The 12907-nt window shown below is 47.3% G+C and overlaps 1 protein-coding gene across 1 annotated transcript in view; it reads right to left on the bottom strand.

Annotated features, from left to right (window-relative positions):
- The window catches only part of KCNH1 (potassium voltage-gated channel subfamily H member 1), a 573175-nt gene extending 561278 nt beyond the window's left edge, over positions 1–11897 (bottom strand). The window contains exon 1 of the mRNA XM_030196093.1: positions 11819–11897. Within this exon, the coding sequence (XP_030051953.1) occupies positions 11819–11897 (79 nt within the window). The remainder of the gene's footprint in view (positions 1–11818) is intronic.
- Positions 11898–12907: the final 1010 nt, after the last annotated feature.

The raw sequence follows: 12907 nt of genomic DNA, 5'->3' as shown, positions 1-12907 counted from the left end.
GCACTGAATATTCGGGTATCTCCAGCAAAAAGCTAACTGCTATCATCTATGCAGCTCTCAACCAATACTTGTCCTTACATGGAAGGCTGATCCCCTAGCGGCAGTACCACCAGTACCACTAGACTACCACTAGGGGACCGTGGTGCCATTTTGAACCTGGACCATAGGGCAGGAGTGGAAAAGGGAGCATGACAGCCCAGGAATCACCTCCAGTTAAGTCCCAGGGGCTGTGGGGGAAGGGAGATCCAAGGTGAGGATAGGGGCCAGAGCGATTGGAACCTGGGGTGGGGGGGAGTTGGAGGGGAGACCAGAACCTGAGGGAGTGGGTAGAGGGAAGATTGGGGGGGGGGGGCTTGAAAGGGGGATCAGATCCAGGGAGTGGGTTGGGGGATTGAAGCATCAGGCGGCAACCTGGAAGTTATGTAGGTGTAGTCCGATATTCATTGCCAGCACCCACATAATTAAGCAGCCCACAACAGCCCTTTGTGCAGTCCTATCTGGCTGCTTATCTATGCAGGCACAGGCACTGAATATGACCTGTCGCCGCATAACTACCAGCTCTTCTTTGACTCTGCCCTGGACCTCACTGGCACTGCCCAAATTCTACGGCTATTCAGTTGCACTGCCTGGTTTAGTGTCTCTAAATAGCAACAACCGGCCTGCTTAGTGTGAATTAAGGAACCAGAAGCCTCTTCTGCCCACTTAAGCCATGTTGAATATTGACCTCACTATTCTTACATGATGGAGTACTTTTATAAACACAGGGGCCCTTTTACAAAGGCGGGCCAAAAAGTGAGCTGCGGTAGTGTGGGCGGTTGTATTAGATGCACAGTGAACTATTTCTCCAGCGTGTCTTGGAAAAAAGGGGGTTTGGGGGGGGCGGGAAATGGGCATGCGGCAAAATGAAAACCAGCGTGTGTCTATTTATGGCCTGATCCTCTTACCACCACCCACTGATTTAGCGGTAAGGGCTCATGCGTTACCCGTGTGGTAACCGTCCAGCATGTGCCAACTGCCTTTTACTGTGTCAGGTGTTCAGCACTGCGTGCGTCTGGTAGCGCTATACAAATGCTAATAATAATAATAATTACCGTCGGGAACGCCCCCGCGGTAGAAAACAGAAAATTATTTTCCACTGCATGTTTTTGGCATGCGCCAAATTCAGAATTACTGCCAGGTGCACACGAGCTGGGCAGTAATGTCGATTTGACACGCACTGCATGCATATAGGCTCATAGGTGCCTTTGTAAAAGGGTCTCACAGTATTTTATGCATCTAGTAAAATTGCGCCAGTGCATTTGGGCATAAAAAGATGGTACAAAACATATAGATCAACTTAAATCTCACAATCAGTGGGGAGTTTTTAAACACTAGCTGCAGTGTTTAAAAACTGTATGTATATTCAGCGCTCCCATACATAGAATCAGCAGCGCTAAACTTAGGTATGACCACTGAACTATACATATAGAGGTAAATTCTACATATGGCACTGAAAAAAGCACTATTCTACAAGCCAGACTTAAAGTTAGGTGGTTTATAGAATAGTTCTTTCACCTGGGACTTGCACTTAACTTTAGGTGTGGCCATTTGCACAACTGAAATTGGGCGCATTTCCCCCATATTCTATAGTAAATGTGTGTAAATGCTAGGAATGCCCCATTCTGTCCATGACCCTCCCATTTCCGCACCCTTTATTTAACTCGCACATAAAATTTAGGTGTGTAAGTTCCAATTAAATCTAATTAGTGCAAAGAATTGCTTGTTAAAAAGCCAATTATTGGCACTAATTAGCTTGTTAGTCAATTAAACTGTGCATGCAAATTGGGCCAGGGCCGCCGAGAGACTGAGCCAGGACCGGGGCAGGGCCGCCAGGCCCAGGGCAGAATCATCATCACCGCCAATACTCCCCCCCCCCAAAAAAAAAATCATCATTGCCACTGCCGCCACTGTCCCCTCCCTCTCGCCCGCTTGCCTGAAGTACCTTGGCTGGCCCCGTCAGATGCAGGCACTGCGGCTCCTTCCTCTGCCCAGCATTGCCTACCCCTGAAGCTGCTTTCCTCAGGTCAGACATGCTCAGTCTCAAAACTGAGCGTGTGCGGCCTGAGGGCCCAGCAGCTGCTAGGCAGACAATGCAAGGGGGGCCCTGCGCCGGAGTTTTCTCTCTCCTGCTCCTGTCGAGACGCGATCACCCAGGTCCAGTCAGGAGCAGGATAGAGAGAGAGAGACCCCTGTGCCGGGCCCCCCCTGGAGGCACAGGCGCGTGTAAGTTTGCCCCCCTTGTCCCCCATTTCGGAGGCTATGAATTGGGTGCACACCCAAATTTGTGCACAAAATTTTTGATGACTTTTATGGAATTAGGGGGATAGATGGGTTAATTCTATAAATAAGGTGCTAACATTTTTGCACTGAATATACACATAAATGATTAGAGTACCAGCATACATAGTAACATAGTAGATGACGGCAGAAAAAGACCTGCACGGTCCATCCAGTCTGCCCAACAAGATAAACTCATATGTGCTACTTTTTGTGTATACCCTACTTTGATTTGTACCTGTCCTCTTCAGGGCACAGACCGTATAAGTCTGCCCAGTACTATCCCCGCCTCCCAACCACCAGCCCCGCCTCCCGCCACCGGCTCTGGCACAGACCGTATAAGTCTGCCCAGCATTATCCCCGCCTCCCAACCACCAGCCCCGCCTCCCACCACCAGCCCCGCCTCCCACCATCGACTCTGCCACCCAATCTCGGCTAAGCTCCTGAGGATCCATTCCTTCTGAACAGGATTCCTTTATGCCTATATGCATGCACATATTTATTTATTTGTTTGCTGCATTTGTATCCAACATTTTCCCACCTATTTGCAGGCTCAATGTGGCTTACATTATGTTGCAAAGGCGTTATCATAAACAGTGTAAGAGTTTTGGCCTAATTTTACATATTACTGTGTAAGAAATTAGGGTCAGTAGAATGATACACATAACATAAAAGTAATAACAGGTTAGATATAATGATCAGTAAAAATAATATGATTAACAATCCGATTAGAAGGGATCAATATTAGTTGGTTCAGATATAGATTGGAATCAAGTCAATAAGGAGGATTCTTATTGTAAGTCTCTTCGAACAGGTGCATCTTCAGTAACTTCCGGAAAGCTGTTAAGTCGTGTATTGTTTTTATAGTATTCGGTAGTTTATTCCATGATTTTGTACAGAGGTATGTGAAGGTAGATGCGTGTATTGATTTGTATTTAAGTCCTCTGCAATTAGGGTAGTGGAGGTTTAGGAAGGTACGTGATGAACCTTTGATATTTCATGCTGGTAAGTCAATTAGGTCTGACATGTATGATGAGGCCTCTCCATGGATGATTTTATGTGTGCAGATGCCAAGAATCCACTTTAAATATGGGCATATTTTACAGATAGGTGTACATATGTACCTCTGGCATTTCAGCGCAAGCACTTACATCAGCTCTACGGCTGGCGTTAATGCTCATATTTAAATTATAAATGAAAGAGAGAAGGGAGTAGGGATGGATAATGAACCTTCACAAAAATATCTGGGATGCCAAAGGTATAGTCCATACAAAATCTCTATTATGAAAGCACCACATTTACTGTTGGAGGTCCTGACACAGAGCACAGTTTCAGCGGAATGGCTGCCTGCCTCAGGCGTCACAATCTCTTTCAAGTATTTTGTCAATAGTCAGCTGAAAGGAAATACTTTGATAAGAGAAGTATGGGCCCCAGACAGGAAACAACACTGATGCATTCCGTGTCGATGTCCAGGTCATTAAGCACGGGAAGTAAATTATACATTGTAACCAGGTCCCCCTTCCAGGTGGGAGCCAGGGTGGACCCTGCTTAGCTTTCACTGGCTTCCGTCTGCTTTCCTAGCCAGCCACCGCACTTTCACTTGCTCTCCCTCTCCACCTTGCCAGCTGCTGAGAAAATCAGTCCCACTCCAGCAGAAAGAGCAATCCAAGTTCTTTATTGTTACAGATGTCAGCCTTGTCTAAACACCTCCAATTATCAGCAAACTTTAATCCATTTTCAATTACAGGCTTTTGTTTTAATTTCTCTCTCCCCAAACCTCCAGCCACACTATCTTCACCGCAGATAGTTTTGGAGATTTAGCTGGAACCACCTCCTCTCTCACCTCTTACAGTTTAAGTTCCCCCAAAATGCACATGCCTTTCTGTCTTAAAGCCCTTCCCCCCCTTCCACAGCACTACCTCTTGGGAACAGCCAATATGGTAGCAAGTTGTGCTTTCCAGTTGCTCCCCCACTGCTTTGCTCCCAGCTTCCCCCAACTCCACAACCGGGGCAATACTGAGGCCACAAAAGCTCTCACCCTGTCTGCACGGGTTAGAGCCACCTCCATACATTCCCCCTTACCTTCTCCTTCTACCTCTGCTTTATTCCACTCCATCTCCTCCTCCTCCTCCCCAAGCTCCACCAGCTGTTCCCCATCTCCAGGATCAGACCTCATCTCCCAATCAGTCATTCCACCCTCCCCCTCCTGAGAGTTCAGCTGACCCTGCACTGGCTTCTGGGGAGTGTAGTTTTTCTCCTGCATTACAACTTTCCCTGGCAGTTTGATCCCTAGAGGGCGCCCTGCTCTCCTAGCTGGGCTGAATGACCGGGGATGATGCCGGCTGAAAGAACCACTATCCCCTCTCCCTCGTACCAGCCCTCCAGAGTGCTCACAACATGCAGATTTTACCTGTTATGCTAGTACTGTATAAAGGAAAGTATGTACTTGCTTTCCTTTATTTTATTTTATTTATTTAGATTTTGCTCACACCTTTTTCAGTAGTAGCGCAAGGTGAGTTACATTCAGGTACACTGGGCATTTCCCTGTCCCTGGAGGGCTCACAATCTAAGTTTGTACCTGAGGCAATGGAGGGTTAAGTGACTTGCCTGTATAGAATGGGTGCCCTCTGATTGTTGAAGACAAAATTGTTTGTCATGGTGTTTTTTTTTTTAATTTTGAAGATTGAATTTGTTATTATGTTCTGTTTTATGTTCTGTGCTATGAAAAACGTGAATGTTCCTTTGTAAACCACCTAGTTATAGGTGGTATAGAAATTTTTAAAATAGTCTAAATAAAGACATACTGCCCAATATTCAGTGCAATTTAACCGTCCACGAATGGGTCCTGGCTGGTTAAATAGCATTTGACTGGCTATCCGCGGATATTCAGCGGGAGATAGTGGTTATCTCTCACTGAATATTTGTGGTCAGCGCTTAGCGGATAACCAGCTATATCACGTGATACAGCCAGCTCTCCGCTAATATTCAGTGCATTGCTGGCTAAGTTTGGGTTTCCAAATTTGGCCGCCAAAATAGCAGGCCCCTACCTTTGGCTGGTTTCGACTTAACTGGCCAGTGCTCATTTTTGACTTGGCCAGTTAAGTTGAAACTGGCCAAAAATAAACCTTATATTCAGTGTCGGTCACGGGAAAGGGCCTAGCATTGAATATCTGAGCTCAGCACCGACCGTGAGAGTCAGCCTGGCTATCAGACCCCTCATAATGGTGATATGCAGACACTATGGAGGGCACTGGGATGATGAGCGCTAAGCAAGTATTTTATATCAGCAATTGCATGTACGGTTGCCATTATAGAATATTAGGAGTTAGGCACATAACTTCAGATGCCAGCACTTACGCTAGCTCCAATGCTGGTGTACATGCTCACACTTCATTGTTGGAGGTTAGTATTCTACAACCTGTGTGTGTAAATGCTAGACATGCACCTGACCCACCCTTGCCCTCCCAGGTCATAAGAACATAAGAATAGCCCTACTGGATCAGATCAATTGTCCAGCTAGCCCAGTATCCTGCTTCCAACAGTGGCCAATCCAGGTCACAAGTACCTTGAAGCAGGGGCATAGCCAGACTTTGGTGGGAGGGGGGTCCAGAACCTGAGGTGGGGGGCACATTTTAGCCCCCCCCCGCGCCGCTGCCACCACCATCACCAACTTTGTCCCCCCCCTGCCGATGACCCTCTCGACCCCCCTCCCGCCACCAACCCTCCGTTGCCATCGCCTACCTTTGCCTACCTTTGCTGGCGGGGGACCCCAGCCAGCCGAGGTCCTGCACGACGTCAGACTCAGAAACAGAACGAAGGAAGAAGAGGACCTCGGCTGGCGGGGGTTGGGGTCCCCCGCCAGCAAAGGTAGCAGACGGCGACGGCGGGTTCACGGTGGGTTGGCGACAGGAGGGGGGATCAAGAGGGTCATCGGCAGGGGGGCCCAGGCCCCCGTGGCCCCACATATCTACGCCCCTGCCTGGAAGAAATCCAATAGTAGCAAGATTCCACGCTACCAATCCCAGGGCAAGCAGTAGCTCCCCAGTGTCTGTCTCAATAGCAGACAATGGACTTTTCCTCCAAGAAGTTGTCCAAACCATTTTGTAAACCCAGATACACTAACCGCTATTACCACATCCTCCAGCAAAGAGTTCCAGACCTTAACTATTCGTTGAGTGAAAAAATATTTCCTCCTATTTGTTTTAAAAGTATTTCCATATAACTTCCTTGAGTGTCCCCTAGTCTTTATACTTTTGGAACGAGTGAAAAATCAATTCAGTTTTACCCATTCTACACCACTCAGGATTTTGTAGACCTCAATCATATCTCCCCTCAGCTGTCTCTTTTCCAAGCTGAAGAGCCCTAACCTCTTTAGCCTTTCCTCATATGGGAGGAGTTCCATCCCCTTTATCATTTTGTTGCATTCTTTGGATTTTGCATACACAGTTTATAGAATAATGACTTAGGGCAGTCACACGTGTAAATGCTAATTTGTGCCAATTAGCATCAATTAACTCCAATTATAGCATAATTTGTTCCTAATGCCAAGTTATGCCAAGTTAATCAAGTTACGTACATAACTGACAGTATTCTATAACTTGTGTGTGCAACTTTGTGCTAAGTATAAAGTTGTGAGCACAAGTTTATAGAGATAGAAGGCATGGAGTGGAGTGGCCTAGTGGTTAGGGTGGTGGACTTTGGTCCTGCGGAACTGAGTTTGATTCCCACTTCAGGCACAGGCAGCTCCTTGTGACTCTGGGCAAGTCACTTAACTCTCCATTGCCCCAGGTACAAATAAGTACCTGTATACAATATGTAAGCCACATTGAGCCTGCCATGAGTGGGAAAAGCACAGGGTACAAATGAAATAATAGTGCTGAAAATTCACAGATGTGGTCACACCTACACATATAAGTGCTTTTGAATATAGGCCTGATCGTGCTCACTTTTATGTGATATGGGTATAGATGTTTCTTGGGAAGGAGATGGCCAAAGCAGAGTATGAGACTGGCTCTTATGCATGTATTTGATAAAGTATATGTATAATGAGTCAACTATTGATGATACATTCATTGCAAAGATGTTCCTGCCTCAGAGCAGGTGTAACTTTATGTAGCACTTAAAAAGGTCATTTTCTAAAGCACGGGTACACAACCTGTGGTCCACCACTGACCTTTATGCAACCTAGGAGACCATGGGAAGTATACACAGAAAACATTCTGGCAGTTTTAAATACTGTATTTCACAAATAATTTTCACAATAGCCCACTCTAGCAGTTTCTTTCCATTTTTACTTCTTATTTATCACAAAAGGTCTATGGAGCTCTGTGCATTTCCACTCCTGACATTATGTAATGTTGCAACCTCCCCAGCTCTAAAGACATACGATAAGTGCATCTGCATCCAATAATAAAACAGAAGCAACATATGTACCTGAAGCCTACCCGTGAATTGTGTGCTGCTTATCTCTAAATCCTTCATTGCTAGTTATGCAAAAGACAGTACATAATCTACTAGTGTATAAAGAACAGTATTCCTCATAGGCGTAGTTTGACTGTTTCATTTGGGGGGGCAAAGAATGGGCGGAGCATATTAGCATATCATTTGCATATATACATATGCAAATGAATATGCTAATGTGGAGGAAGGAATTGAATTTACAGGCAAAATATCACAGATCACATTTCAAAAAGCTGACACATTTCAATTAATAAATTATGAATAAAATACTTTTATCTACCTTTGTTGTCTGATCATTTAGTTTTTCTATTCGCTTTGGTCCCAGTGTCTTCTGTTTTATTCAGTGTCTTCTTTCCAGTAGGCTTCCCTCTGCTCCCCACCCCTCGCAGTCCCATCCATCTCTTGCTCCTTCCTTCTGCTCCCCACCCCTCGCAGTCCCATCCATCTCCTGCTCCTTCCCTCTGCTTCCCACCCCTCCCAGTCCCATCCATCTCCTGCTCCTTCCCTCTGCTTCCCACACCTCCCAGTCCCATCCATCTCTTGCTCCTTCCCTCTGCTTCCCACCCCTCCCAGTCCCATTCATCTCCTGCTCCTTCCCTCTGCTCCCCACCCCTCGCAGTCCCATCCATCTCCTGCTCCTTCCCTCTGCTTCCCACCCCTCCCAGTCCCATCCATCTCCTGCTCCTTCCCTCTGCTTCCCACCCCTCCCAGTCCCATCCATCTCTTGCTCCTTCCCTCTGCTTCCCACCCCTCGCAGTCCCATCCATCTCTTGCTCCTTCCTTCTGCTCCCCACCCCTCGCAGTCCCATCCATCTCCTGCTCCTTCCCTCTGCTTCCCACCCCTCCCAGTCCCATCCATCTCCTGCTCCTTCCCTCTGCTTCCCACCCCTCCCAGTCCCATCCATCTCTTGCTCCTTCCCTCTGCTTCCCACCCCTCCCAGTCCCATTCATCTCCTGCTCCTTCCCTCTGCTTCCCACCCCTCCCAGTCCCATCCATCTCTTGCTCCTTCCCTCTGCTTCCCACCCCTCCCAGTCCCATCCATCTCTTGCTCCTTCCCTCTGCTTCCCACCCCTCCCAGTCCCATTCATCTCCTGCTCCTTCCCTCTGCTTCCCACCCCTCCCAGTCCCATCCCTCCCAGTCCCATTCATCTCCTGCTCCTTCCCTCTGCTTCCCACCCCTCCCAGTCCCATTCATCTCCTGCTCCTTCCCTCTGCTTCCCACCCCTCCCAGTCCCATCCATCTGTTGCTCCTTCCCTCTGCTCCCCACCCCTCTCAGTCCCATCCATCTTCCCTCTGCTCCCCCCCCCCCCCCGCGAGGTCCAAGATGGTGACTCCGTTTACCCCCTCTCTTCCTCCCTCCCTCCCTCCGGTGCAGGCAACAGTCTTCAGCTTTTTCAGCGTTCCTGGCAGCGGTAGCGATGTACACGCTGCCTTCGGTCTGCCCCGGAAGTCTTCTCTTCAAGTTCCTGTTCCCACCTATGCGGGAACAGGAACTTGAAGAGAAGGCTTCAGGGCAGACCGAAGGCAGCGTGTACAACGCTACCGCTGCCAGGAACGCTGAAAAAGACTGCTGCCTGCGGCGGAGGGAGGGAGGGAGGGAGGAAGAGAGAGGGGTAGACGGACACGCTCCTCTCCGTCCGCTACTCCGCTTGGCTTCCCTGCCCTCTGCGTCCCGCCTTCCTCTGACGTCAGAGGAAGGCGGGACGCAGACAGAGAGCAGGGAAGCCAAGCGGACGGAGAGGAGCACGTGCGTGCATGTGTTTTTTGTTTTTTTTTAAACTAATGGCGCGGCGGCGCCTCATCGTCGTTTGGGGGGGCATTGCCCCCCCTCGCCCCCCCCAGTCTACGCCTATGGTATTCCTACAGTTTATATTTAAGACAAAAAATCCAACAGTCTCAGCAGTCAAGGATGCAGGGGCCTGAGGCAGAAATTTGGGAGGGGGCCCCAAAACACCCAGGTAGGCTGTATCTTCTTCAGCATCAAGCAGGCTGGGTGCCCCCTGTGGCAATTTCCCTGTTTGCACACATCTAACACCAGCCCTGTCAGCAATCAAGTTGCTGGGTCATAGTGCCTATGCTGCATTAAGCCAGAAGAACTTAAAGACACAGGGCAACCCCAGTCCCCTAGAACTTCACACAGACCTGGCGTTCAAGAGAACCAAAATGCTGGGCTTTACAGCAAATGCACGCAGATATTGCTGATGGAAAATTCTGTGCGGCTATCCTGTAAACCAGATATGGCACGCAGTGAGAAAGGCAGTCATGTGGTCAGTAGTCTGAAACATTTGCTTCTTTCGGTGCCACCATTATTTTTGGAATTCAGCAAGGTCTCCACAAGATTTATAAGTAATTAATACAAAGACATGTTGAGACTGTCATGAGTGTCATTAAAGAACGGATTGTTTGCATACTTATTTCTAATTGCAGGAATAAGGTGAAGGAAACTGCTCCTTGATATAGACACTGCTGAAGTTGTCTCTTAGAAAATACAAAACATCTATAATTTCACCTTCATGATTCCATTTGCCCAAGTAGATGTAATGTCCAGCAACTGCTTCAATGTTTGCATCTAATATTCTCCAAATTTGTACAAATATATGCAATACATATCTAATGTAAATGTCTCCCCCTGTTTTAGGGAACTGACTCAGTGCAGTGCTTTTCATATATAACACTTTGATAGAATTTGGCTACCACGTTTTAACAGTGAGTTAAAATGGTTAAAAAAAAAAAAGCAGGAAACCGAATTTGAACCCCTTGTGCCTATTAAAATAGACACACAGTATTAATAATATAAAACGAATGATTAATAGCTAGCAAAACGTACAATCTCCGTCTCTTATGCATATGTGTAAATAGTGTACATAAAAACACACCACATTCTGCACACAAGGTTAGCCACGAAGAGCAGTTAGTACTTTCACGTGATTTCACAATATGCGTTTGAAGAATGCCAATAGGCATATGAAAACATCACAAGCATGTCATAGTCTCTTCTTTATTTTACACAGTTGGAAAAAGCAGAAATGTTTCTTCTCAAGTTGTTTTGTTATGCAGACACAGATAATGCACAACTACCAATACTCGGGCTGTTCAGCTATTCTACGAGCATCGACCGAAGCAGTCTGTCACAAGGATGCAAAACATCGAAGCCAAGCACCTCATCTGCCGGACAAGAGGAATGCGGATAAGGGCAGGGAAAGGGGAGCCCTGGCAGGGGGTGGGCCGGGGAGTAGCCCCGTTCTCCGGTCCCTACAAGCCGTAGTAGACGAGGAAGAGAGAGAAGGTGAAATGTTGGAAGGAGGAAGGGCTGAAGCTTGTTGGTAGCTACCGGTGGATGCTGCTCCTGTCCTGGATGGAGGAAGACTGCAGGCTGCAGTTACCAATAGCTGCGGCTCCTGTCCCGACAGGATGGGAGGGAGCGATTGTGGGGTGGGGGGGGGGGGGGAGAGAGTGCCCTGCTGCAAGCATAGGGATCATGCATTCGCGGTTGCAGTGAGTCCCGGCAGGTTGAGAACGAGATGGAGCCCTCGACCGAACTTGGAAAGGGGCCCGGGGAGATCTTGGCAGGAATCAGTTGTGCATGTTCGCAGGCTACACACAATCCCAACATCTCAGCACATAATCCTAAACACATTTTACAGATGCTACATCCACGGGAAGAGAGCGCATGCCTTTGTAATGCTAAAAAGACATATGCAGAAGGGCTACTTTTCTTTAATTAAAAAAAAATATAAGAAGAAAAAGCGTAAGAAAATAGCGCTGCGGGAGATGCTCAAAACGTATAATCTCCGACTACTTTTTAGAGTGCATTTGAAATAACCATTTTTATAAAACGGAGTTCTTACAACTTAACGCATACAATGCGGTCTATCCCATCATGCGAATTCAGCCAGGAATGCTCCAGCATGTAAATTAATGTTTTCTACACTGCTTCAGATGCATTTATCTATTTCACACAACTTGCTTTTAAGAACATATCAGCCCGCATTTTCTGCTTCAAACGGGTAAAAAAAAAAAAAAAAGATCTATTTCCTTACCATTAGATCTCCGGACAATGTTTTCCAAGAATGTATTTTGCGGGGCGACGAGCCCCCTTCTTCCCCCAGCCATGGTCATTTTCCCGCAGTCCAGAGCGGAGGCCGGTCAGGGCTGTGGCGGCAGGGCGACAGGTGCCGCTCGCCTTTCCGCCCTCACTGAGCTCCTCATGGTCTCCTCCCGGGAGCGAGCGGCTCCTGCGACGGCAGCCCTCGCTGCTTTGCTAGGCATCCCCCGCCGTCTCTTCTTGCCTAAGTGTCGGGGCAGCGCCCCCTACTGGACGCCGACCGGCTCGATCTTCAGCCCCGCTGCCCTTGGAGAAGAAGTCGACCAACGTGGGCCAAGCGTGTGGTAGTAGCAGCAGCGGCAGCAGCAGAAAAAGGAGATGGTTCTCCGTGTTTCTGCTCAAGAGCGCCACCTTCTGGAGCAGAACTTCTCGAACTTTGGAAAAGAACTGCTTTCAAATTGGGAGAAAACCAGAGTTACAACTTTTCAAAACGTATTGGAGGTGGTAAACCCAAAGGAAATTACCTCTCCCTGGACACCGTGAAAGAATTTGTTTAATATTTGGGATGCTCAGGGATCCACAGCACCCACAAAGCTGGGTCTTATGATAATAATCTTATTGGAACTAGGTAAGTTAGTAGCTATATTATTATTATTATTATTATTATATAGCATAATATATAATAATATAGCATAATATTATTATTATTATTATTATTATTACATAACTTCTAACTTACCCAGTGCCAATAGAATCATAAGAGACCAGTCCTAGAGTTCTGGCAGCTGTATCCTGATGTATGAGTGGAGGAGTAGCCTGCTGGTTAGAGCAGGGACCGGGGACCAAGAGAGACTAGAGTTCAAATTCACTAACACACTTTATAGCTTGTATAAGTCACTTAACCCTTCATTGCCCCAAATACAAATTTAGGGTCCTGTTTACAAAGACACACTAGCGTTTTTTTGCACACGCTAACCATGTAGATGCCCATAGGAATATTATGGGTATCTATACGGTTAGTGCATGTTAATTTTTAGCACATGCTAAAAACGCTAGTGCGCCTTTGTAAACAGGGCCCTAAGAT

Source organism: Microcaecilia unicolor, chromosome 3 (assembly GCF_901765095.1).
Source record: "Microcaecilia unicolor chromosome 3, aMicUni1.1, whole genome shotgun sequence".
In the NCBI taxonomy this organism is placed as follows: Eukaryota; Metazoa; Chordata; class Amphibia; order Gymnophiona; family Siphonopidae; genus Microcaecilia; species Microcaecilia unicolor.
This window is presented reverse-complemented; position numbering and strand designations above follow the sequence as displayed.